This window comes from Oenanthe melanoleuca, chromosome 2 (genome assembly GCF_029582105.1).
Source record: "Oenanthe melanoleuca isolate GR-GAL-2019-014 chromosome 2, OMel1.0, whole genome shotgun sequence".
Classification (NCBI taxonomy): domain Eukaryota; kingdom Metazoa; phylum Chordata; class Aves; order Passeriformes; family Muscicapidae; genus Oenanthe; species Oenanthe melanoleuca.
This window is the reverse complement of record NC_079335.1, coordinates 20,123,705-20,148,329: the sequence shown is the minus strand read 5'-3', so window position 1 is coordinate 20,148,329 and position 24,625 is coordinate 20,123,705. Positions and strand designations below refer to the sequence as shown.

General features: G+C 43.1%; 3 protein-coding genes across 4 annotated transcripts in view; 2 read left to right on the top strand and 1 right to left on the bottom strand.

Moving 5' to 3' along the window:
* Window positions 1-881: 881 nt before the first annotated feature.
* Window positions 882-8,417, top strand: CTHRC1 (collagen triple helix repeat containing 1). Its single transcript, XM_056482994.1, has 4 exons — window positions 882-1,100; window positions 3,894-4,115; window positions 5,320-5,536; window positions 7,410-8,417. Exons 1-4 carry the CDS (start codon window positions 984-986, stop codon window positions 7,550-7,552), a joined length of 699 nt encoding a protein of 232 aa, XP_056338969.1. The 5' UTR covers window positions 882-983; the 3' UTR covers window positions 7,553-8,417.
* A 2,076-nt stretch (window positions 8,418-10,493) lies between these two features.
* On the bottom strand, window positions 10,494-24,332 carry SLC25A32 (solute carrier family 25 member 32). Of its 2 annotated transcripts, XM_056482993.1 has the most exons (8): window positions 24,233-24,309; window positions 24,033-24,160; window positions 21,158-21,308; window positions 19,814-19,899; window positions 18,457-18,617; window positions 13,221-13,334; window positions 12,519-12,664; window positions 10,494-11,085 (listed from the first exon to the last, which is right to left on the bottom strand). In XM_056482993.1, exons 1-8 carry the CDS (start codon window positions 24,292-24,294, stop codon window positions 10,950-10,952), a joined length of 984 nt encoding a protein of 327 aa, XP_056338968.1. In that variant the 5' UTR covers window positions 24,295-24,309; the 3' UTR covers window positions 10,494-10,949. The 2 variants fall into 2 exon arrangements, with proteins under 2 accessions (XP_056338968.1, XP_056338967.1); XM_056482992.1 differs by having other exon boundaries at window positions 24,033-24,332.
* The window catches only part of DCAF13 (DDB1 and CUL4 associated factor 13), a 24,630-nt gene continuing 24,325 nt past the window's right edge, over window positions 24,321-24,625 (top strand). Inside the window, exon 1 of the mRNA XM_056482991.1 lies at window positions 24,321-24,483. Coding sequence (XP_056338966.1) covers window positions 24,414-24,483 — 70 coding nt within the window. The 5' untranslated portion in view covers window positions 24,321-24,413. The remainder of the gene's footprint in view (window positions 24,484-24,625) is intronic.

Genomic DNA, 24,625 nt, shown 5'->3' with positions numbered 1-24,625 from the left:
TACCAGGTTTTTCGAAAAAGTCACAAATCCTCTATTGTTCAGAAGAATTTTGTATCCTTACCTTGACTGCTGTTAAAATGAAATCTGTGACTGATGCCCAGCTGATACTTTATCACAGTGCATCAGGACCCTGCTGTGGCTTTAGGCGGTTTCTCGCAGAGACAGCTCCTTCATGGGGAAGGAGTCACCGACTGCCGGGCAAACACCTGAAGACGTGGAAGGGAACTGCCTGGGGCTCCGGGAGAGCCGGGAGGGGCTCCGGGAGAGCCGGGGGAAGCACAGCGGGGCCGGGGGCTCCGGGAGAGCCGGGGAAAGCACAGCGGGGCCGGGGGCTCGGGGAGAGCCGGGGAAAGCACAGCGGGGCCGGGGGCTCGGGGAGAGCCGGGGAAAGTACAGCGGGGCCGGGGGCTCCGGGAGAGCCGGGGGAAGGACAGCGGGGCCGGGGGCTCGGGGAGAGCCGGGGAAGCACAGCGGGGCCGGGGGCTCGGGGAGAGCCGGGGGAAGGACAGCGGGGCCGGGGGCTCCGGGAGAGCCGGGGGAAGCACAGCGGGGCCGGGGGCTCGGGGAGAGCCGGGGAAAGCACAGCGGGGCCGGGGGCTCCGGGAGAGCCGGGGAAAGCACAGCGGGGCCGGGGGCTCGGGGAGAGCCGGGGAAAGCTCGGAGGGGCCGGGGGTCCGGCATCGCCCGGGAATAGCTCAGACGGGCCGGGGGCTCCCGCATGGCCCGGGGGAAGCTCGGCGGGGCTGGGGGATCCAGGAGAGCCGGGAGAAGCTCGGCGGGCCGGCCGAGGGGGCGGGAGCCCCGGGCCCGTGCCAATGGCTGCGGGGGGATGGCTCTGCCGGGCCGTCTCGCTCGGTTACAGGATGGAAATTCCCGGCCTCCCAGGGGAGGGAGCTGGGGCTGCGCGCTCTGAAAGGCTCATTTATATCCAGAGCGGGGTCCGGGCTGCTCGGCCGCCGGCCCGGCTCGCATCCCGCCGCACGATGCTGGCGCTGCTGCTGGCGCTGCTGCTGGCGGCGGCCGCGCCGCACGGCGGCTCCGACAGCCCCAGGGCGAAGCAGAAGGAGAAGGCGCTCCGGCAGCGGGAGGTGGTGGACGTGGTGAGAGCCGCGGGGCCGGGGCGGGCGGGGGGCTGGGGAGCCACGCAGCCGCTTTGTTATTGCAAAGGCGTGGAGAGAGCCGTAGATCAGCGGCTTTCGGAGAGCCTCGGGCCGCTCCCGGCAGGGCAGCGCCGGTCCCGCTGCTGGGCATCTCTTGGTTCAGCTGATTGCGCCCTTGCTGTGCTGGATCAGGAAAACGCGGGGAAGGCGCTGGACGGGCTCTGCACAAGCCGCAGGGTTTCGGCGGGCGGTGTGTGTGTCAGTGCTTTCCCGGGATGGCGGCTGGAGCCCGGTGCCGGTGCAGGGACAGGGACAGGGACATGGCCCTGGGCTGGCTCCTGCGCTCTGCGCCCCGCGGGGACACCGCCGGGTCCCACAGCCCTTTCAACACAAGGAGTAAATGCTGTTTAGGTCCTTCCAACACAGGCAGATCACTGCTGTTTAGCTCCTAAAATGCTAGTGGATAAATAGTAATGAGAGAAACTATCTGCATCTTAATCAGCACACTTTTCCTAAGAAAATGCATTAATGCATTATTTCCTTTGGCGGCAGGGAATGCACACCACCGTTTGCAATTCCATTGCTACTAGAAACCTGAATGCATTGGGACTATCCCATCTCAGGGATAAATGACAGGAGGGAAATTTTCCAGTCCTTGGAATGCAGAAAGCAGATGTGAAGGAATTTCTGTGAGCTGCTGGACTGCCGTTCACCTTCTATAGAAAATCAGTGGCATGGCCATTTTTTCCATGGTCTCCAGAGAGATCCCCTAAAGTGATGTGCTGGAAGCACCACTGCCAGCAAAGCTCCTTCCCTTTCACACTTCTTCGTTACCTTTTCACTTTTCTTGTGGAAATTGAATTGCATTGAGGATAAGGAGTCTGTACACACGGATGAGCTCACATTTTCTAGGCAGTATTTTAGGGTTCCTCATTTCTTTGAACTTGGTCAGTGCTTTTTGGGTGCAACAGAGTGAGCAGCAAAGAATGGATAAATGAATGGCAGCTGACTCATGCACAGCCCAACTGCACAGAGTGCTTCAGCAGACACCCTGCCAGGGCACAGTGAAGCAGGACCAGGGGGGATCCTGCCTTCAGTGCATGTTTAAAATATGTTTTATGCATTTCCAGCTTAAGAAAGCATGAAAAAGACTTGACTTGGCAAGACAGACAGTTTTAGTTGGAGTGGAGCCCAAAGGCCAGGTGATTCTCGTGCTCCCATTTATTTTTGGGACGTGCCGTGGCTGAAGTGCTGTCCCTGTCTGGCTGTGGGTGGCAGCTCCCCTGTGAAGGCAGGCCAGCCCCTCTTGGTGTCTCTGGGGATGGGGGCAATAGGCCAGAGCTTTGGCCTGCCCCCAGCTCTTGCCTCTTTCCACATCCAGGATTTCTGTGGTGAGAACCACATGCAAAAGCCAGAGTCAGTCACTGCTACAAATAGAGCCCAGTGGGAAAGCAACAGCAAAACCAGATAACTGTTGCTTTGTGAAATAGAAATGTCCTTGCATTGTTCTCCCAGGCTGGTGTGTGCTTTGCCATCCAGCCTTCTCTTTAGATACCTTTTCTGAAACATGGTTTTCTTCATGCAAATATTCCAATATTTCCACTGCCTTTAGCCAGCAGGGTTTTCTTCAGTGAAGGCAGTAAGGGAAAGCCAGCAACCATTAATCACACCCTCATCTGACTTCTTACTAGACCTCTCCATATAGTCACTGATTTTACTTTTGGTGTGGCTCCAGCTAAGCCTGTGATGGCTCTGCTTGTTTTTGCAGCAGAACCTGTGAAAAGGCACAGCTTCAGTGAAGAAAATTCACCAGTCTGACAAAGGAAAAAGGGCAGGGCTGTAGTTTACAGCTCCTGCAGTCCAGACAAGGGCATGCATGGCTGGCATGAGAGGGAATGGCTGCAGCACTGTTTCTTTTTGAAACAGGTGTGGATTGGGTGGTTTAAGCTAGGTGAAGACAAATAAATGTGAGAAAGTAGAAGAGCAGAAATACAGCTATCTGTGAGGATTTGGGATGAGGACTGGAGGAAGCAGTCAGTCACCAGATGGGAAAGAGCACATGAAGTGAAAGCCATGGCCAGCCCCTGCAGGTTCCTGCTCAGCATTTCTGTGCTGGCTGACACCAGTGCTCCTCCTGCATCCCAGCACTCAGGGCTGCTGGGGGAAGGAGCTCTGGGCTTCACAAACCTTCTCTCCAAGGTGGGAAATCCCAAGCCTCATAAATGTGAAGGTGATGTGCATTAACATGGAGTTTGGGAGAACAACATTTGACCTTTCCTAATACTGTGATGTTAGGAAGGATGTTAGTATGCCCTCCTCCCATATGTGCCTTCCCACTGTTGCAAAATAGGTTCCTGAGTTCAGCTTTATTCCAGGGTGCAATTTCCCACAATCATATCACCATCCTTTTGTGTGCATATTGGAGTCTGAATTGTGGGGCTTGATTATCATGACATGGTTGTGTACCAGAGAACTGACAGAAGTGCCATTAACCTTTGCTTTCTATGAAATGAAAAATTTCTTTTAAAAAAAAAAAAAAAAAAAAAAAAAAAAAAAAGGAAAAAAGGAAAAAAAAATACTGAAAAAATATTAGCATAGACAGTTATACAAGTAATGGTGGGTTAGGAGAAAGTAACTATTAACATGTGACTTTTTTTTGTTTTTTCTCAGAGATGCAGAAATAGCCCATTGTGGCACAGCAGGGGGTCTGTGTTTTGTTGTTTCTCATTTGTGTTTGACTTGGTCAGCCTCGGAGTAAGGGATGGAAGCAGCGGGATCTGCTCTGTCTTCCAGTACAATGGCATGTGCTTACAAGGCCCCAGCGGTGTTCCTGGGCGGGATGGAAACCCCGGAGCCAACGGCATCCCTGGCACCCCCGGGATCCCGGGCCGGGACGGGCTGAAGGGGGAGAAGGGCGAGTGCCTGCGTGAGAGCGTGGAGGAGTCCTGGACACCCAACTTCAAGCAGTGCTCGTGGAGCGCCCTCAATTACGGCATCGACCTGGGCAAGATCGCGGTGAGTTGGCTCTGGGGCTGCCCCTGGGAGCTGGGCAGCACCAGCCTCGCACATCTCCTGCGTGCCAGGGTGAACTTCCCAAGGGCTGAGCTGCTTCCCATTCCTCTCAGCTGTGCTTCAGCTTGCGCCTGCTTCATTTCTGGAATAGGGCTTGGGAAGAGTTTTGTAGCTGGTGTAAGAGTACATTTAGCAGATCTGTAACTGTAAGGCTGAAAGTCATAGTACCAACAAAGAACCCCTAGCTTGCCCAAAACAAGGCAAGATATTTACCATTTCAATCATAAGAAGTGACAAACACCTTTAATGTGTTGATTGTACTCATCTTTATAACTCTTGTTTTGAAGTGGTTCTTCACTGAAACTCAGTTGCAGGATGCTATTGCAAAGGATCAACATGGCTAAGGAGCAGAACTGCCAATATCACCCAGACTAACACAAACAGTCTGTCTTCCACTGCAGCTCTGGGTGTAAAACTTTCAGAAAATAATCCCTGCTCAATCCCAGCTTTGAAGCAAAGCCCAGAGTGATTATAGCAGTTTAACTGCTGTGCTGTGGCTAGAGGGAGAATCAACTTTTTCAGTAGACTCTTCTCACTGCCTTGTACTTGCAGAACTGTCGCTAGCTTTTTTTTTTCCCCCCATGATATCCAACACTTTGAAGACAGGTTAACAACCAGTTAAAAACCTGAAAATATTTATTTTTCATTTCATTTTATTGGGTGTAAACTGCTCAGAAATTTTGTGATAATCTTTAAGTCCAGGATTTCTGTTAGCAGAGGCAGAAACTGTGCTGTCTTGTCATGCAAGGACTTGGGGGTTGGACTGGGTGATTTTCAGAAGTCACTTCCAATCCTTATGATTGCATGATTCTCTGGCTTGAGTGCAGTTTCAGAGAGCTTATTTCCCTTTGCATAAATCACAGAAGGTAACTATGCTACCAACTTAACTGCAGGTGTTATCTAAATAAAGTTAAGAATTTCCATAATCTATTTCTCCTTTACCATCTATGAGGTGCTGTTTTGATTTCCATCTTTGCATCACAAGGGACTTTCCAGGCTCTAATCTTCCCCCCCACCCCCCCCCAGAGGAGACTGAATAGCCAAAACACTTTGATGTATATTCCTAATCTGTGTCCTACATATAAATACATAGAGAATAGCCAGGCAGAGGCAGAGGTGTGCAGCAAAGGCGTTCTGTCTCTGTCAGGAGTGCACGTTCACCAAGATGCGCTCCAGCAGCGCGCTCCGCGTGCTCTTCAGCGGCTCCCTCCGGCTCAAGTGCAGGAGCGCCTGCTGCCAGCGCTGGTACTTCACCTTCAACGGGGCAGAGTGTGCTGGGCCACTGCCCATTGAAGCCATCATATACCTGGATCAAGGGAGCCCAGAGCTGAATTCTACTATTAACATACACAGAACTTCTTCAGGTATGTATGCTGGCGGAGCAGAGGTGGAGTAGAAGGCAGCAGCAGCTGCCAAAGGCAGAGAGTGCCCCACAAGGGCAGAGGGCTGAAATGAGGCAGAAAAGTGGACAGATAACATTTGCTCCTCTTACTCTGCTTCCTCAGAGTTGACCATTGATAGTAACAGTATGTCCTGGTTTGAAGGACAGGTGTCTGCCAATAAAGGCAGAAGCTTCTCTTTGAAATGTAAACCCCCTCCCTCCAAATTACTATAATTTTGAAATTAAGGGGCACTCAGGCAAAGATATGGGAATTGGGAATAACAGTTCTTTACTAGGAAAATTAAAATAGAAATGCAGTATTACAAAGAACAATCCCAACCTTGACAGAGTCAGAATACAACCTGACACCCTGTCAGTCAGTCAGGGTGTTGGTAGCAGTCCCATTAAATGGTGGCTGCATCCTCCTGCAGTGGCAGATGTGGTTCAGCTAAAGCAGTGCTCCTGTTGAAAAGTGCAGTTTTGCTCTGAAGGTCCAGGGATGATGTGGAAAGGCCCAGCTTTTCTCTGTAATCCAGTGGAAAAACAGTAACTTGCTGTCCAAAATCTCTAGTTTTTTTATCTAGGTAGGAAAGGCTTGGCTCCTCCCACTGGCTGGAGCATCTCCTAGAGGGGTGATGTAATTTTATCAGTCATACAGTGGGACTCAGTGGCCCAGCAGCAGATGATATCTTCCTGGAGGGAGGATGGGCTGTGGAAAAGATAAAGATGATTGTCCCAGCTGGTTTAAAGATGGCCCATTAGCAGATAATATGTGCCATGGAGATAAGGAATCATTGCCCCACCCAGCTTCAACAGATGGTGATGGAATACACATTCCTGACCACATCCTATATTGCAACAAAAGATACAGTACTATAATTATTTATTAAGTGGTGTTACTTATATCCTGAGATTTAGAAATGGAAGAGATTTCTGCCACAACATGATTACAGAGACATTCTGTGCTGTGTTAGCCTATGGAGAAGCAGCCTTACTGCCAAGTAGACAGTGTCATCCTAGCTCAAAATAGTGATATTTGCATGTTATCTGTGCAAAAAATGAGACATACCTCTTGCAATTTCTGCTCTGATTTCAGGTGGGGGGCACAAAAGTACCTCCAAAGTGAAATATCTGGGAGCAATATTTAATTTGCTTAGCAGAGGCAAATTAGTGAATTAATTCAACATAAGAGGATGTGACACTAAGAAAAGGGAATGTAAACTCTGTGCCCTTTCTCCATTTTCCTCCCTATACTGTATGACTGCATGAAATCATGTCTGGAGCTATTACATGATTTTTTTCAGCACAGGGGCAATGCTGACTGGTCTTCATTACCCCGTCTCCAACTAGTGGTGGTAGTGAAGCAGCAGGAGTGGAAATTTATACAGAAGCAGTGACTAAGGAGTGGAAAAGCTTACAGGGTGGCAATCACCTTTACAGGGCTTAGCTGTAAACCAGGCATGGCTGTGCCCCCTCCCTCTCCCACCACTGCTAGAAAAATATCTGGAGGGGTACAAAGCCATATTTCAGCTCCCAGTGTGTAAATTTAGGCATCTAAAGCAGCAGGTATACATCCCATTTAGCCATCCTGTGGATTGTGATCTGCTTCAGGTACTGCAATGAATGTCAAACAGCAGCATAGACAGAGTCACTGCTTGGCTGTAACTGATGTTGCCACATCTCTACATAATAGTTTTTATTTCTGAAATTGTTCTAAAATTCTAAAACTGTTCACATTTAACTAAATAGCACAAGCTTGCAAGAAACTGCTGTTCTTAAATGCTTGTGCCCACCTTCAGTTTGAAACACAAAGGGATTGTGTCTGCTGAGGTAATCTGATTTTTGTCTTTAACCAGTGGAAGGTCTGTGTGAAGGGATCAACGCTGGCTTGGTGGATATTGCCATCTGGGTTGGGACATGCTCAGACTATCCACGGGGAGATGCTTCTACTGGATGGAATTCAGTCTCCCGAATCATCATTGAAGAACTGCCAAAATAACTTCCCTCCCTTTTTATAATACCTTTTTTTTAAAAAAAAAATTGTATTATTTTTTTCAGAATTTATTTCAATAGAGTTGGATGCAAGTTCTGGACTGAAAGGCACCAAAGCCTTGCATCTGTAGCCTGTCTTGTTTTGCACATGGCAGAGGCTTTTTATAATAATCGTTTTAGAATACAAGTATCAAAACCAAGTTCATTAACATTTTACATTTCTTTTTTGATGTAATACCACCACTGTTTTTAGAATTAACTGTAACATTTTGTATCAAATAAATAAGACCTTTTACAAAACAAAATCTAGGTTATTTTATTGAACATTAATCTGTTTCAGGTATTTTACATGGTGTTGTGATACACAATTTTTTAGAAGGCTTTATAGATAAAGTTCTAAGAAAGTAAAATCAGGTGCTGGCTTTAGCCTTCAGAAAACATACATAAAATTCACTCCTGTAAAGCTAAATGCTGAATAGGATGCTCTGCTATTACAGTCTTGTCTCTCAACAAACTCCTGGTGACTTGTGACCTAGACAATGTGGTAAGTGTTAAATACCTCATTATAAATAACTGAACAAAACCAGACTGTCTAAGCTCTCTTCCCACTCTTGCTTCTTGATAGACTGGATTTCACTGGTCTTCATTACTAAGATGCAGACATGAAATAATTTTACAGTTACAACACTTAATTTCATTGCTCCAATAAAATAATTCTCCTGGATTTAGCCTTTCAGATACATAGAATCACTTTGGTGTTGGTTAAAAGCTAGATATATTAAACAGTTCAGAAGATACAGAAATAAGGCAGGTTTTTCAAAAAGTGAGCTGGTAAAGTGAAACAATGATTTCACAGCTGTTAGACAAGTGACTGATCATGCCAACAGACCATAATCTTCAGTGTTTTAAGTATTTTCTTCTAAATGCTGTAAGTGACATACTAAATATTTTCAAAAATTGTACACATTCTAAAGAGAAACAATAATCATGTTTGTATTACAAAATCAATTTTACATTAATGAAATAAAGATCCCAAGAAAAGCATGTACAACATGCAAAAATCTCCACTCTTCCCAGAAATTAAAAGAAAAAAAACCACATTAAATCTGAGATAAGGAATTTATTTCAGCTATTTAGGATTAAATCTCATCTTCTTTTCTGAACAGGCTGCAAGATTTCCCCCAGGCATCTCCTGGATGGGCAGCTCTTGCTGTGGCTGTTGCTGCAGATACCAGGGGAGGACACCTGCAGTGAGGGGAGCACTTGGGCTTGCCCAACTGCAAGATGGTGTGTGAGATTTGCTGCAAGCCAGCAAGTTACACAGCTGGTATTTGTCTCTGAAGAACTGTAGTGTTTTCACTGGCTTGGATGATGGTTTCAAGGTATCTGAACACAAACAAGTCACTATGAGCTGAGCTGTGGTGTAAATGTGCAGAACTCCAGCTAACACAGTGAGTGATTGTGCCCAGGCTCCCAGCCTGTCTTTGCACTTATCCTGAGACACAGTAAGCTGTTCTACACCAATCCAGGCTAGTACATGCACAGCTTTCTCTCTTTTATGATATTTTCATATGTCTTCACAATATGTTTTGGACCCTGGGTGGTAGAGTTAACTCAGTGTTCCATTAAATTCATGCTGTGTACCACAAAACACACAAACCCCAGTGAGCACCCTCCAAAGGCAGAGGCTGCTATTATGGATCTACATAATTTACAGGGTAAACTTCCAGTAAATTTAACTTCAGCTAAATACACACAGAACTAAGTAATAAAAACCAAAGCCAGCCATACTGGCCCCAGATGAGATTATTTCTGATGAGATTAAAAACTCTGTCACTAGAGGGAATGGGATTGTGGAAAAGAAAGTGTAAATTATTAATAAGTTAGTAATACACTAAATGTGGTATGTGGCAATAGTAGCTACAAAAACAAGCAAGAGGATTCCTGAATGAAGATTCAAAATACTGAGTAGTTTCTGTAGCTTTCCAGACTTTAACTTAAAATTTAAACTAAAAATTGTTCTTTTTGCTTTTGGTTACTCTGGTTAAACAAGAAACTTCTCTGATGTTCTGCTCCCTATGTAACTGATGATTTCCCCTTGGATAGCCTTTGCTAACTTATTTCCTAGTTAAATGATACTTACTAGATACTTAATATCTTCGTACCAGCAACAGAAGGCAGATGTTAGGGTAGTAATGTCTTTTCTTAAAGAAATAAAACCCCAAACCACCAAACCCAAAACTCTAAAAAGTACATATCCTTGATGGAAATTATTGGTGTGGAAAAAAACCCATAATTATTACACAAATTTACAGAGATGTACTATAATTTAATTTATCATTAAGTTAGCAATCAATATATTAACAATCTTTTCCTTAAACCAAATCAGAAGATATCAAGGATTGTTCTGCTTTTTTAAAGAAAGTCCTGTGCACAGGATTTTTTTAAGACTAGAAGCTTTTTTTTTCCCCAGAGAATATTATTGAATGTAAGTGTGGTCCTATTTGTTACTTACACTGGTTTGACCACTATGGGATTACTAGAAAAAATCCTTATCTTTAAAATGTAAACCCACTTTCAAATATACATTTACTTAGTAATATTTGGTCAGCTGTATCATTAATTGAGACAGACTGGCACAGACAGAGATGGAGTGAGAATGAAAGGGAGAGAAAGTGAATTAAGTGGCCAGCAATGCATGCACTTAGCACATTGGTCTGCTGCTAAAACCAAGTTAAAAACCACAGTGCAAGTCTGTCCTGGTATGAGACAAGAGCTGAGTTTTATCAGATTTGCAATTATTCAAACCCAAGAATGGACAGCTGCTTTAAAAAAAACAATTTCAGTTTCCAAACTGCACCCCACTGAGGCAGCATTTTTGTGTTGGATGAGCAACAGAGTCTGGAGCATTCCATATCCTAAAATCTGACAAATAACACAGAGGTGGATTCAGATGACATTCCTTGTTTTAATGAGACTCAGAGATTTAAGAAAGTTAGTTTTGACAGGCCCCAGGGTTGCTTTCATATGAAATTTTCCAGTTGTGCAGGAGCAGAATCTCACCAACTGTTATCTTGAGACTTGCTGAAACTTCTTAGTGGGTTATTCCAGGCATGCCAGGATGAAAGGAATTGCTGTGCAGCTGCCTGCACCCAGTCACAGCACTATTATTCCACAGTTGCAGACATCTGCTTCATGCAGACACAGCTGATTCAGAGAGGAAGGCAGCAATGCAGAACGTTCAACAGGAGAGATGTTGGCAGGGTTTATTGTCTCTACATTCTGTCCTCAAAATACCAGATCAACTCACAGTGTCAAAGAAGACTGCTGAACTAAATTTCTCCCAGATCATAAATATAAAAAATAAAGGATAGATTCCTTCCTAGGAATACAAGTTCATACCTTTAATTATTTTCTTTTCTAAAACCAAGTAAAAAGCCAGACACATTTTCATAAACTACAAAGGTGATACAGCAGGCAGGAGTCACTCTGATCACATTAGCTATAATTCCTTTGTAAAATCCATGAAGACCTTCTTTCCTTTAAAGAAAAAAAATGGTTTTAATTAATGTCTTTTAAAAGAAAAAAATCATAGAACAAAGCCTGGCATTTTATTTCCTCACATTCCCATTGAGAGAGATGATTAGAAATAATAATGGTTAGAAATAATAATGTCAGACAGTGTTTAAAGTACATCAAGTATTAACCCATCATTTTCTACATATAATAGCATTATGTAGATCAGTTATTTAGCCTAGGCTTTGAGTGTTTTTCTGGGTATTGTCTAAGTAGAAGGCAATTTACTATCTTTCTTCATGCTACAAGAACTGGCTAAACAACTAAGAAAAGTCAGCATTCATTTTTTTGAGAGTTTAAGCACCCCCCCCAGAATTTTGATTCTACTGGCCAATAAAAGAGACTCTAATTTGACCCAATTTGGATCTGTGTGACATGCTAGGGCTGTTGAAAAGTCAGAGACATTATATCTCTGCCCTTTAGGTGCAGGCCTCACAGGCCCAGGACACCTGGAAGGATGAGTAAACAGAGATCCTGAGAAAGGCCTGGGTGTGGTTTACACTACCTAAGTCACATTTATTTCATCATGAGCACAGTAGTGGCTCCAGAATGGCTGCACTACACTTCATCAGAACTAATAAGCCTCCCTATAGCCTGCAGCACTGGAGGGCACAGCACTGACACATCAGAGCTATTTTTGCTCTGAATTGCCTCCAGCTGAAATGGCTGTACAGCTCTGAACCAGGGGTGCCCCTGGAACAACACAGCCTCAGTCACTCAGCTGGCACCTCTTCATTGCCCAGGACTCCATCCTCATCTCTCCTGCAACATGCTGCAACCCAGCACTGCCCCAAGCAATGGGTGCTCGTGCAGAGTGGCCACCCTCAGTAACCACACAGGTCTGTGTGAGAACCTCCCCTGCACTGTGGAGTCAGGGAAGAGCTCAGGGAAGGCTTGTGAGAGGACATGAACAGGTGTGAGGTCACAGGTCTCCAGAGGAAGCTGAGACTAGACTATAAGTGCAGTCAGGCCCCAGGGTAACCCAGGGACATCAGTATAATCAGCTCTGGCTAGCTCACTTCACCTTGCCAGCAATTTGGATTAGCCACAATTCACAGCAGCACAATACTCCTGTCCCATGTGATAAGCTAAAGCAGTTCAAGTTCATTTAGTGTCCCAAACTGGCCATGGCAATGTTATTTTTTAGCCTGTGAAATTTGCTGGAGAAGAGAGAAGGCAGACAGAACAAACAAGAGAAACCTGCAGGGGGGCACTGAGTCTCTCCTATCCCCTCCTCTCTCCTCAGCTTACTGCTATTGGTGGCATCTTGCACAATTAACACTTTGTTTGCTCTGAACTGTACTGGCTCTGCAAGTCAGCACAGAAGCCAGTAAAGGCACCTCTGCTTCTGTAAAACTCAGTTTCCAACAGGCAGAATTTCAATTTTGCCCACCTACCTCCATGTCCTGCGGATCACATCAAACACCCCAGAATATGTGTTATGCTGGTCTTGGAGACGAGCTCGCACAACTTGATAGGGATATGTTGCTACCACAGCAAATATTTTGGATACAGCTGCCATCATTATGTATTCCACAGTGTTCTAAAAGCAACAAAAATTGTCAGGCTTGCCTCAGGTATGGTTTAAATTAGCCAGTTCCCAAAATCTTATTCGATTTTGAAATGTACAACCAAACAATACTCTAGATTTTCTCCCCCTTATAATACAACACATTAAAATAAATGTCAGTGTTTACTACATGCAGTGCTACAAGTAATTGACTGTAAAACATATATTGTGCCTTCTCATTCCCATCAAGAGAAACACTTCTTCTCAAAGTAGCTACCGTTGCCCAACTTGCACACAGTTTTCCAGGATTTAATACCACCCCCTCTGGGTCCACAAAGTAAGAAAAACCCCTCATTCCTTCCTCTAAAATTCTCAGAACACCTGCCAAAATAAGAAGTTGGTTTCCAAAAACAGCAAAAAACAGTTGCTTGTTCCTAAAACATGAGAAGGTATTATTTCCTTCTATATATTCTGCATTTCAATTAATGTACCAATACTTTGTACATTTGGCTGCTGTATAACCCCACAAATGGAATCAACTTCTATTTATTTACATGCCCCAACATAATTTTATTCTCAAGCATCATACCAATTTTGTATCTGATACTCTGTTTCTATACTTGTTGTATCTCTCTTTCAAATCCTCATAGGCCATGAATTGAAGTGCTCCATGAGATGTTCCAAACAGACCAGGCACAAATCCCTAAAAAAAGGATAGAACAAGGTTAAATGCACAAGCTAATGCACAAAACCTAAACAACTTGACAGAGCACAGTTCACATACCTACATTTGTCCCCCTTAATGTGCAGACTGTGCCTGTCCAGCTGCTGAAGTCTGACTCAGGTATTCTTCAAGGCAGGCATCACACAGACACTTAATAAATGCTACTTTTCTGATATACAGCCTAAACTGAGTCACTGAGATAAAACAAGTGGCCCAGGGACTCCACCTGACAGAGCACAAGCTGGTAACACAGATTAGGACTGCAAGATCACAAATCAAGCTGTGGTCTTGCAAATGTGCTGCTCAGTGCCTGCCCTTTGCACAGACTGGCTCCCACCTGAGACTGGTAAAGCAATGACAGCTCCATTAAAATGAGTCCTGCCAGCTGCATGAGCTCCGAAAAGCAATAATTCTCTTTTTGAAGACACAAATAAATGGGGGATTAATCATCTGGGCTCAAAAGCTTCCTGCAAACTGTTGGGGGACAATTATAAGGGACTAAGTGATCAAAATGTGGTTAAAAGCACTCAAAGAAACAAAGTTAGAAAAAAAAAAAAGTTGAACAATTTTATTTCCTACGATCCATTCAAGCAAGAGAAAGGAATTTTAAAATATGCCCAGATGCCAAACTCTGGGAAAAGGGAAGCCCAAAATGTTGAATAAAGACTTGTGAATATATGATCAGAAGCCTAGAGAAGATGAAAAAGAGAAAGGATCCCAGAAGGAGTCCACTGAATTAATGTTAACAAGACTAAATAACAAAACTCCTAAATTGCAGAAAAGCCCCCAACAACTAGAACAACAGCATACATAAAAATTGCCAGGATAATACACAAAATACCACTTCCAAATTTTCCAAATGCTACAAAGAGATTTTTAAAGTTTTTCAGTCACTCAGGAAATGATTTTTTTAGAATTTCTTTAATACATGAGGATAAATTTCTTCTCACAGTAGGAAATATGGTCATGAACTCACCATCAGTGACCACAAACTGATGAAATGCATGAAGAGCCAGTGAAAGTCCCAGAAAAAAAAGCTTCCCCAAATGAGAACAAGTGGAATTAAACCACATATCTGTATTTTGTCAGCTGTAAGGACAAAGTGAAGTTTGAAGCCAAAGGGCCCCAACAGAGGGAAAAGGACAACTTTGGTTTTCAGTAATCCTGGATCAGAGAATAAAATAAAATATAAAAAACAGAAGGAGCAGAAAAAAAAAAAAAAAAAAAAGTCAAAGAAAAAATTACCTGGGTCAGCAAAAAGAGGAACAGTAGGAAACTCATGGACAGTGATAGCCTGGAAAATCTTCACAAACATCTCCAGTGATTAGACAGTAAAACCAATAAAAGACAGTGGAAGTAATTGTTCTCTACTTGGAAAGAATTAGAAGGGTGTATTTATTTCATAGAAGAATGAGGTAAGACTTTCCCTGCCAACAAAAGAAGAATGTTGAACAACCTTTAAGAGGTCTAAACTCTTAAACTTAAGCCAGAAGATTTGGATAACTTGCACCCAAGAGCCCTAAAGCATCTACTGGTTGTACTTCATAAACAAATACCAGCATGCTTTAAGTCTTGTGCTGATGAGAAAAGCTTCCAAAGACTGAGAGACTTTTAATGCTGGGCCAATATTAAAAAATGCAAGAAGGGAGTGAGACAACTGTCAGCCAATGTGCCTCAGGAAAATAGGAGCTGACCCAGGTTTCTATTGATCATAGACAACAATGTATTCTTATGGAAAATGTTTCAAAGCAAAACTGATTTCTTCACAGCACTGAAATATCTTGGCTGAGAAAGTTTTTGAAACATATTCAATTTTCTTATTCTTAGAATAATTTAATACAAAATTCTTTCTTGCCACAAAATTTGATATTTAATATTTATTTTGATCCGTAATATGACTGTAAAGATACATTTTATAATAACTTCATGTATTTCTTGTTATTTTTTACTTTAATATTTGAAATATATCTTTTTTTTGCCATGAAGGCATGACAAGTTGAATGGTTTCTCAAAGAAGTCCTGCTTGAATTCTCTTTTAAAGGATTAGAACAGTAGACCAAATTAAATATGTAATTAGAAAGAAGGCACTCAAGCCAGAAGAACCTCTGCTGTATGTTCCAAAAGAATGCAGCAAATACCCCTTGTAATCTCTCCAGTGTTGCCTTCATTTGGGCTCTCAGTGTGTCAGAGACCTGTAGTATGTGAGTGCCCTGCTCTGACACCTTGTGCAGACAAGACACTGAAGTTGCCATGAGCACTTTGTTTCCTTTTACCATCTTTCATGTGAAAGCCACTTATGCTTAGGTCTCTGGGTAGAACCTGCAATTTAAGTTAAAATCAAGATGGCCAAATCTCAATAGATTTTGCTGTGTACAAGTACAAAGATATAGAAAGCTTACAAGCTTCACATTTACAAGAAGAAAAATATCATAAGCAAAAGCATTGCAAAATAAAGAGACCTAAGTGCCTTAGTCACTGAGGGGCCAGAAAAAGTACTTCAGCCCAAGAGCACAGAATCTTGCCTACCAAAGGTGAAATAACAACACAGAAGTGTCCAAATATATTTCACTTGGTAAGGAGCACACATTACTGTTATGATTTTTGCTGTTGTCAGCATACTACATTATTATTCTCAGTCTTGATTAACCTGGATTTTACTTCAATCTCCTTAAATCTTCTACATTTCCTGTGTATTTTATTTCTGTTTATTAAGCATCATTCTATTTCCAACTGCTGCTTCTACATCATCAATAAAAGAGAATAAAAAATGCACATACAGAAATATGGAGGCCATGAAGGATATCAGTTGCATTCCTGACTGATATCTCAGTAGTTAGTCACTCTAGACCACACATCCAATAGTTTCTCAAGAGCTCAGAGGTATTTTATGTTTTCCTAAAATCACCAATCCTACAATCTTACAACTATTTTACCATGTTTGGTCATTCTCTTATGCTTGAAAAGAACAACACAGCACTCATAACATGAAGATGGTTGCACGACATTTAACTTCACAGCAAAGTGAATTTTAGAGCTCAGATCTCCAGCAGATCCATGGGTGTGTTCAAAGTACATAACCCCAAGCTGTTTTTTAATTCAGCCTGGTGTGCAGCAGAGCAGCTCTGTCCCCAGTCAGAAGGGGGATGGAGGCCAAAAGACAAAGCCCAATGGATGGAGGGTGTGGAAGATTACTGACTGAATCATTACTAGGATAACGAGTGAAGGAGATTCCTCCTGCCTGTTCAGAACTGGGCCAAGTTCAAGAGGAACAACTTACTGAGAAAGCCAGATTCAGACAAACTAAACTATATTTGATGAACAATCAATACCCAGCAGAGCTAATAAAGACAGCTTTGATCCCTGCTAGAAAGATTGATGTAGCCTGACATTACCAGTTTGTACCTCAAAAGACTGAAAGGATTTGCTCAGATCAGTTGCAGCATCTGTGCAATAAAGAGCAATATTGAATTGCTTTGTCAGAATTACCATTCTTTAGAAGACAAATCTCAGAAAGAAACTCCTTCCATATTTTATTTCCAATTCTATCTGAGACAGTTGCTCTGTTTGAGATCCCTTCATTTACTCTAAGGTGATCCCCTGAGATCCCCTTATCTGCTATAAGGAATGCTATCTGAAATGAAGATTATGAGAAAAAGAAGACAGTTGTGTGTACTACAACTCCTGTGACTCAGGGCAACTAATAAAGCCTCAGCTATACAATTTCAAATAGTGCAAGAAAAATAAAAACTCCTCCAAAACACTGAAATGGAGGAAGACTAAAACATGTACAAGTCAAAGAGCCACCTGAAGAGAGGTGCCTTTTTCCCCAGAATAGACAAGGTTGAGAGAGTTCTGATATCAAATGGAAGTTGCTCAGTGTGCACACTTATGTAGGTCACTCAGGACCTATTTAGGTCACCTTCTTTGCAGATTTAAGCAAGTAATTTGCTCTTTCAAAGGAAGTAGCTGCTTTAGTCCCACACTTGCAGATTAACACTACAAAGAAGTGTCTAGTGCCAAAGGCGACACACGCTACAGGCACGAATAATCTGAAAAGAAGAGTGGAAGGACATCTTAAAACCTAACAGATCCAAGAAATCAGAACTTATCTACATGGAACAGAGCAAACATCCAGGCAGGCAAATAAGAAATCCTGACAATTTCAATTTAGGAATAAATAAGGTGCCTTGCTCCTGGTGTCAGAATTTGTCATTCATTGCCATAAAGCACACAAGATTAGAGAATAGGAAAGATCACAATTTTCACTGAAAATAAAAGAAGCTAATTTTTAGTAATCAGGACAATTTCTAAGAGAAACTGGTCATGTTCCCTATCCCTGGCAGTGATCAAGGCCAGGCTGGATGGAGCTCTGAGCAGCCTGAGCTAGTAGGTGTCCCTGCCCAAAGCAGGGGTGTTGGAACAAAAATATCTTAAAGATCCCTTCCAACCCAAGCCATTCTATGATTCTGCAGCATTACTTGCAGGAGAAGAGCCAGACTGAAATAAAATAAGTTTCTTCACAAGTTCCAGGCACTGATGAATGCATCTTGATGTCATGACCTAAAGGAGGAGGAGGCAAAAAGCTCAAATCTTGTTGCCATCTGTTTCCCTAAATTAAAGGGAACAAAAAACCCACACATATGCAGACAGTATTTAGAAGTCTGCAAATTTAATGTATCCAGAGCTGACAGATTACAGACATCAATAATCAGAGGTCAAATAAACAGTTGTGAAACTATCCATTGTGGAAGAAAAAATTAGCAAATACTTTAGTATGTTATCTTCCAGAAGATGTCAGAAATACAGAGGCAAGTGATAAAATGCAAGGAAGTGTTACCAGCAACATAAGTACATTGTTGCTGCCCTGCTTATCCAAATTTTAATTACAGGAAGATTCAAAACAATTACAAAGCAGTTCATCAACAGTATAATGGCTTTTCTTCTGACTAAGCCTTTTTGCTGAAGTTCTTCAGTGGGAAAGACTCACAGAACGAAAGTAAGCCATTACAATTATATTTTTTTTGTAGACAAATACCTAGAAGTCTCACCATGCTACTGGCTGGTGCCAGGAAATCCTGGAATTTTTCTTAAATGTGATTACCTTATATAAGCCACGTATGCCCTCTGTCCTGTATATCTTCATAAGAGCATCGAACATTCCGCTGTATTGCCGCTTGGATGGATCCACGCCAGCGTTGTACTGGAGCACAAGTCGAGTCTTGGTTACCCATATTGGGTTTGTAATGCAGAGAGTCATGGCTCCTGAGAACACAGAGGTTACACTCTTTGTTATGGAAACTCCACAGACTGTCCCAGTTTGCTCAATCCAATATAACACAGGCTTCCACAATGACAAAACTACTTCTCCTACCAGAGTATTCATATTGTTTAAAACACGTGAAATTTATGTCCTCTATTGCTCCCTCTCTCTCCCTTCAAAGCCCACTCCTGCTGGGGATACTTGTGCAGGGCATATGTATTTTGGCATATTCCTAATACAGCCCTTTTTTTGCTTCATCTTTCAGTTAGTAGTATAATCTAAAGAAGACAGGAAATATAATTTCTTAATGTACCACTGATTATCTGAGTTATTCTTCCATATATAATAATTCAAAACTTAATGGACACCACAGTGATGAGAAATTTGCTTAATAATATTGACAGATTAATAGCAACAACCTGTTATAGCTTTATAGGTTATTGAAAACACCATTGTAGCAGAATCTATTACTGTATTTCAGGTTAAACAATATGCCTTATATTTCAAAATTAAATGAATGCTACAAAATCCAAGTAAAAAGTTTTCCAAATTGCCTGTATAGCATGTAGCAACAGGACAAGGGAAATTATTCAAACTAAAAGAGAGTAGGTTTAGATTAGATATGAGGCAGAAATTTTTTACTGTGATGGTGGTGAGGCACTGGAACAGGCTGCCCAGAGAAGTTGTGGATGCCCCATGTCTGGAAGTGTTCCAGGCCAGGCTGGATGGTGCTTCGAGCAACCTGGTCTAGTGGGAGGTGTCCCAGCCAGAGACAGATGGTTGGTACTAGATTATTTTTTTAAGGTCCCTTCCAACCCAAACCATTCCATGATTCAATAGGTTGCCCCCTTTCCAAGTGCTAAACTTTTAACAAATTAACAATTTGATGGCAGCAGGCAGCAGATTTCTATATTTTGGGACCCAATACAGTACTGAATATGGAAAGTGCTTATACAGAATGAAAACAAGGACAAAAGACATTTTGACAACTGCTAATTCTGCAAAAAACTGAAGGACCATAGTGCCCCATCTATTTGTGCTAGACATCTTTGTTTTATTTACAGACAACAAACTATTGCATTTGGACTGAAACACTTACACTTGCCACCTGTAAGAAAAAGCTGCACTGACACAGAAAGGCAGGTAGCAGTATATGGAAAGGCTACAAGGGAACATTAATATTTTCATTTAACCTCACCAGCCTCTGCAGCTGACACCAGGTGCTCGCTCGCACTGAGACTTTCCATCTTCCCTTCCTTCTTGTAAGCTTTGATGGCATTGTAACTAGAAAATATACAACAAAATTTAGTAAAGGTGAAAACAGACCTACATCATGAAAAATCCAAGTCCAGAATGACATACCTGACTTAAGATCATGGTGGCACACAGCCTCTGAAGCAAAGGCATCCAAACTACCTTTGTTTAATTGAATAATTGGTCTCTGAGCAGTTAGCTCTTTAAAGTGAACTATATATTTAAACTGTATAATTAAACTGTCAGTATCATAGGGACTGCATATTAAAATAAATAAATTATATATTTAATACATATTTATAGAAGACATATTAATATAATGTAACATTATATGCTTATATATAAATATATAATTTATACATTAATATAATTATATACTGTATAATTACATATATAAAATACATAATAATGATATATAATATATTATTATATATTATATAATATAAAGTTACTACGTATTATATATAATACAATATATAAAGATATAATTAATTAGAGATCAATAATTAACTCCTAAAATAAGTTTATTGGAAGCCACAGTGCTAGGTATCTACCCTCTAGCTCAGAAATACACTGAGCTTTCTTCTCTTGATCCAGTTTGCAACCTTTGTGAATTATGAAATTGTCAACAGAAGATGAAGTCTCAATAGCAATCTGCAGCAAAGCTTAAGGACTGAAGTACAAGAATAACAGAGTCTAGATAACTAACAAGTGAGCTTTGCATAGGCATGCCAGCTAACTAAAATGGCCCTAACTAAAACACTCCCTAAAATGTTCCAATTAATAGAGATAAGCAGTAAATCAGGTCATAGTAACAGTTAATAAAGTAAATATTAAAAACGGACTTTAAAAGCAAAGTCCATCAACTGACAAAAACAGTGAAAAAACTGTTGTTAAAATTATTAAAAAGAAACATTTCGTTTTCTACTAAAACTTCATGCTCTTTAACTTTTAAGAAGTCAGATTCTTGCTTTTCACAAGGTTTTAAGAACAGTGTAGTGGCACTTTTAGAGAATTTTTTATGAATAATACCACTACTTCTCAAATTCCTTAGTATTTTCACAGCATCAAGGGAATACATTGTACCAGACAAAGGAACAGGTGTCTTGACTCAAATTGCTTAAATTCTAGAACAGCAAACCATAACAAACATTAACAGACCTGGACTAGCTAACAGAATGACAAGTTTGTAAGTCAGTTAGCACATTTTTGTACCTCACAAAGAGGATGCTGTGTATATGTGAACACTACACTGTGCAGGGTGTGACACATTTATGGTTCTACTTACAAGAAGAAGTAAAGTCCCCAGGAAGCCCCTGCTCCCACCATGTTTGGAGTTACCCCTTGATACAAGCCTCGAAGTCCTTCATGCTTCCAGACAGTGCTCATACAGTGGAGAATCCCATTGTACTTGGGCCTCAGCTCCAATCCATCACTTACTATGAAAGAAAGAAAAACTTTCAGAAAAACTGAAAAACTTTCCAGGACCCATAAAGTTCAACTGTTCAAGTCAGCACGGAAGTCTCTTAAGCAAGCAATTAATTAACATGAAACTTAACTGATCAACTGTATTACAAGAGTATTATTTCACATGTTGCAAGAGTTGGGGTTACAGCTTTATAAGTCTAGAGTTCAAGAACTTAAGGAAAAAAAGCGGGGGGGAAGAAACAAAAAACCCAGATAAGTCCTTAGCTCAGCAAGAGGAAAGTTCCTATTAATCTGATAAGAAATGCATTTTCATGCATTTTTGATGAGTAGCAGATTTGAAGATTTCTGTATCTTCTTCTTAGCACTCCAGCAATTTTGCATCATATTTCATGTGATATGGGATCCTCAACATGTTTCTCTAAGTTGTTTAGACAAGTCCCAAGTAACAACCTTTAATTTCAAATCTTCTCTTTAAAATGTTCTATAAAGCAATAGGTCATACCTTACTGAGTCCCAAGTCAGTTTTTACCAGAATACTCAAAGGTTTCTTCTCCCACCTAATAACCTAACAGTTGGATTCCAAATATTCAGAAAATGTCTCTTCAACAATAAAGAAAACACACAAGTTTTTGTCTGACAAATCATGTAGAACATGGATGCACACAAAACTTGGGAGTGGCAACTACTATTGCTCCTAGCATAACAGCAAGGGAGTAAGTTGATTACTGATGACATATGTGATACATATGTGATACAGTCCATGGTGAGATGACAAGAGGTAACAGACACAAACTGAAATACGGGAAATTCTGACCATAACTTCTTATCCAGCAGAGTGGCCAAATACTTGAACAAGTTGCCTGAAAAGCATCTTTGGAGCTACTCAAAATCCAGTACACAAGACTGAACAAACTGAGAGCAGAGCTTATCTGAGTAGGGGGTGAACTCCTTAACTCTCTTCTGACCTAAATTACTCTATGATGCTAACACAGCAGCATCATTCATTCTTGATACAGACATATGGCTAGACTGCAATTGTACTGAAAATTATCTCAAAGTTTTATAAGAAATGTAGTTTTTGTGTCCGCATCAAACTTAATTCCGGTAAACAGGCATTTCTGTTCAGTGCCACATTTATTATTCATTCCCCTTGAACTTTGTGTCTGGTACTGCACATTGTGACAGACTTCAGCATTAAAGACAAAATTATTTTGCTGAGCACAGTGTGACAAAGCCTCAACACCTTGACAACCACTCAAAACTAGAACACAAATACCTCTTTTCTCCTTTCTGAATAAGTGTTGCTAGACCTTTCCCAAAGACATTTGAGAATTTTTTTACCATGCAGACAGACACTAGATCAAGTTGATAAGCATTAAATAACATGGGAAATCAGAGACAAGAATGCAAGTCTTTCTATCAATGATGCTGCCAAGAATATTCACAACATTAATTTCTGATATCAGCTCCTGCTCCCTGGTTGAAGACAAAACATAGGAATTGTTATTTTTCAACCCAAAGAAGCATGTGAAAGTACGTGACCTCCAAAAGCCACCTAATCCAGACCTGTACTCAGACCAGATCTAATTAGATCTGGTTACTTAGGGACATGACCAGTTGACTCCTGAATGTCTCCAGGCTGAAGAGATTACAGCCTCTCTGGGCAACCTTTCCCAGTATTTGACCACTCTCACAGTAAAATAACTAGGATTTTCCATGCTCACACTTGTTCATTTTTAGCCCACTAACTACCTCCAAGAATCTGACTTTACCTTCTCTGTGTCTTCCAATAACATTGTCACAGACTGCAATTGTAGCTCCCCTCAGCCCTTCCTTTCTGATGCCAAACCGATGCTGTTCCATCAGCCTGTTCTATGCCATGTGCTCCAGCCCCTTCACCAGCCTGCTGGCCTCCACTGGAATCACACCAGTGTGTCACTGCCTTCCTGCCTTGTCTGGGAGAGCCCCAAACTGGACACATACTTCTGATCTAGTCTTACAAATAGGAAATAGAGAGAAAAGAGCCCTTCTGCTGGCTATGCTTTTCATAATGCAGCCCAGGATGTGCCCAACTAGAACACGCATTTTGCGAAATGTCTCTGTCATAGCTTGGCTTTGAGATCTTAGAACAACCATCTAGGAAAACATCTATCTAAGAAAACAAAGATACAATAAAATGTTTCAATCCCGCTGAAATACAATATGATAAATGGCGGACAAGTTTCTCAAACAAGCAGAAAAGCCTAGAGAAGTCATCACGTCAAGAGAAGTCACCTGTAGAAAAACAACCTAGTTAAGAATTTTCTGCAAAACAATACCGCTATTGTTAACAACCAACCAAGGTTATTCCAAAACCACCGCTACACTGTGAGTGTTGGAAATCGGCGGTGAACTTTGAACGGGGGCTTGGGACAAGGCTGGCAGCAGCAGCAGCAGCAGCAGCGCTCCGGTGCCCTCCGCACTGGTGGTCACGGAAGGGGGAAGAGGCTGGCAGCTCTCCGCCTGCCTGGAACAGCTGGCACTTCACAGTCCCTACCCGTGACAAGAAGGGAAGAGCAGGGAATAGAACGGGAGACCGTGCCTTTGGGCTTACGGCCAGTTTATTCCAAGCCACGGGGCTATCGGGGCGGGCAGAGCGGCGCGGCACTGGGCAGGTCCCGGGCTGGGCTCGGGCTCGCCGGTGCGTCCGTAGCGCAGGACGGAGGGGGCGGCGGGGACGGCGGGTCCGGCCTCACCTGCGAAGCGGATCTTGACGAGGTCCAGCGGGTGCAGCGCCAGGGTGGACAGGACGCCGCCGCTCATTCCCGCCGCCAGGTTCTCCAGCCGCACATGCCGGAGCACGGAGCGCGCCGGCGGCTCCCGGTTCAGCGGCGGCTCCCGGGACAGCGGCGGCTCCCGGGACAGCGGCGGCTCCCGGTTCAGCGGCGGCTCCCGGGACAGCGGCGGCTCCCGGGACAGCGGCTCGCGCGCCGCGCACGCGGGGCCCGCGGCGCCCATCGCCGGCCGCGCGCGCGCAGGGGGGCGTGGCCGCGGCCAAGCTCGCGCCCTCGCGCGAGAACGGCCCGCGCGGCGCGTCCGGTCACGTGCGCGCGCGGGGCCCGGGCGCAGGCGGCGCGATGAGGGTGAAGGTGCTGAGCCGCAACCCCGATGACTACGTGAGGGAGACCAAGCTGGACCTGCAGCGCGGTGAGCGGGGCTCCGGGAATCTGCGCTTGGCACGGCCCGGCACGGCCCGCCCGGAAGGGATGAGGCCGGCGGCGCAGGAGGGAGGGTGGCAGGAAGGCGCTCGGGTTCTCGTGGTCCGCGCCCTGCCCCGCCCCGCCCCGCC

What these genes read in the sequence shown, in the direction of transcription:
- CTHRC1 (XM_056482994.1), top strand. Translation starts at nt 984, where the DNA reads ATGCTGGCGCTGCTGCTGGCGCTGCTGCTGGCGGCGGCCGCGCCGCAC. An exon ending in AGCGGGAGGTGGTGGACGTG is followed by an intron (nt 1,101 to 3,893) that starts GTGAGAGCCGCG and finishes TCTGTCTTCCAG; the next exon opens with TACAATGGCATGTGCTTACA. An exon ending in TCGACCTGGGCAAGATCGCG is followed by an intron (nt 4,116 to 5,319) that starts GTGAGTTGGCTC and finishes TGTCTCTGTCAG; the next exon opens with GAGTGCACGTTCACCAAGAT.
- SLC25A32 (XM_056482992.1), bottom strand. Translation starts at nt 24,294, where the DNA reads ATGGGCGCCGCGGGCCCCGCGTGCGCGGCGCGCGAGCCGCTGTCCCGG. An exon ending in GGTGTCAGCTGCAGAGGCTG is followed by an intron (nt 18,618 to 19,813) that starts GTGAGGTTAAAT and finishes CTGTGTTCTCAG; the next exon opens with GAGCCATGACTCTCTGCATT. An exon ending in GTGATCCGCAGGACATGGAG is followed by an intron (nt 11,086 to 12,518) that starts GTAGGTGGGCAA and finishes TTTTCTTTAAAG; the next exon opens with GAAAGAAGGTCTTCATGGAT.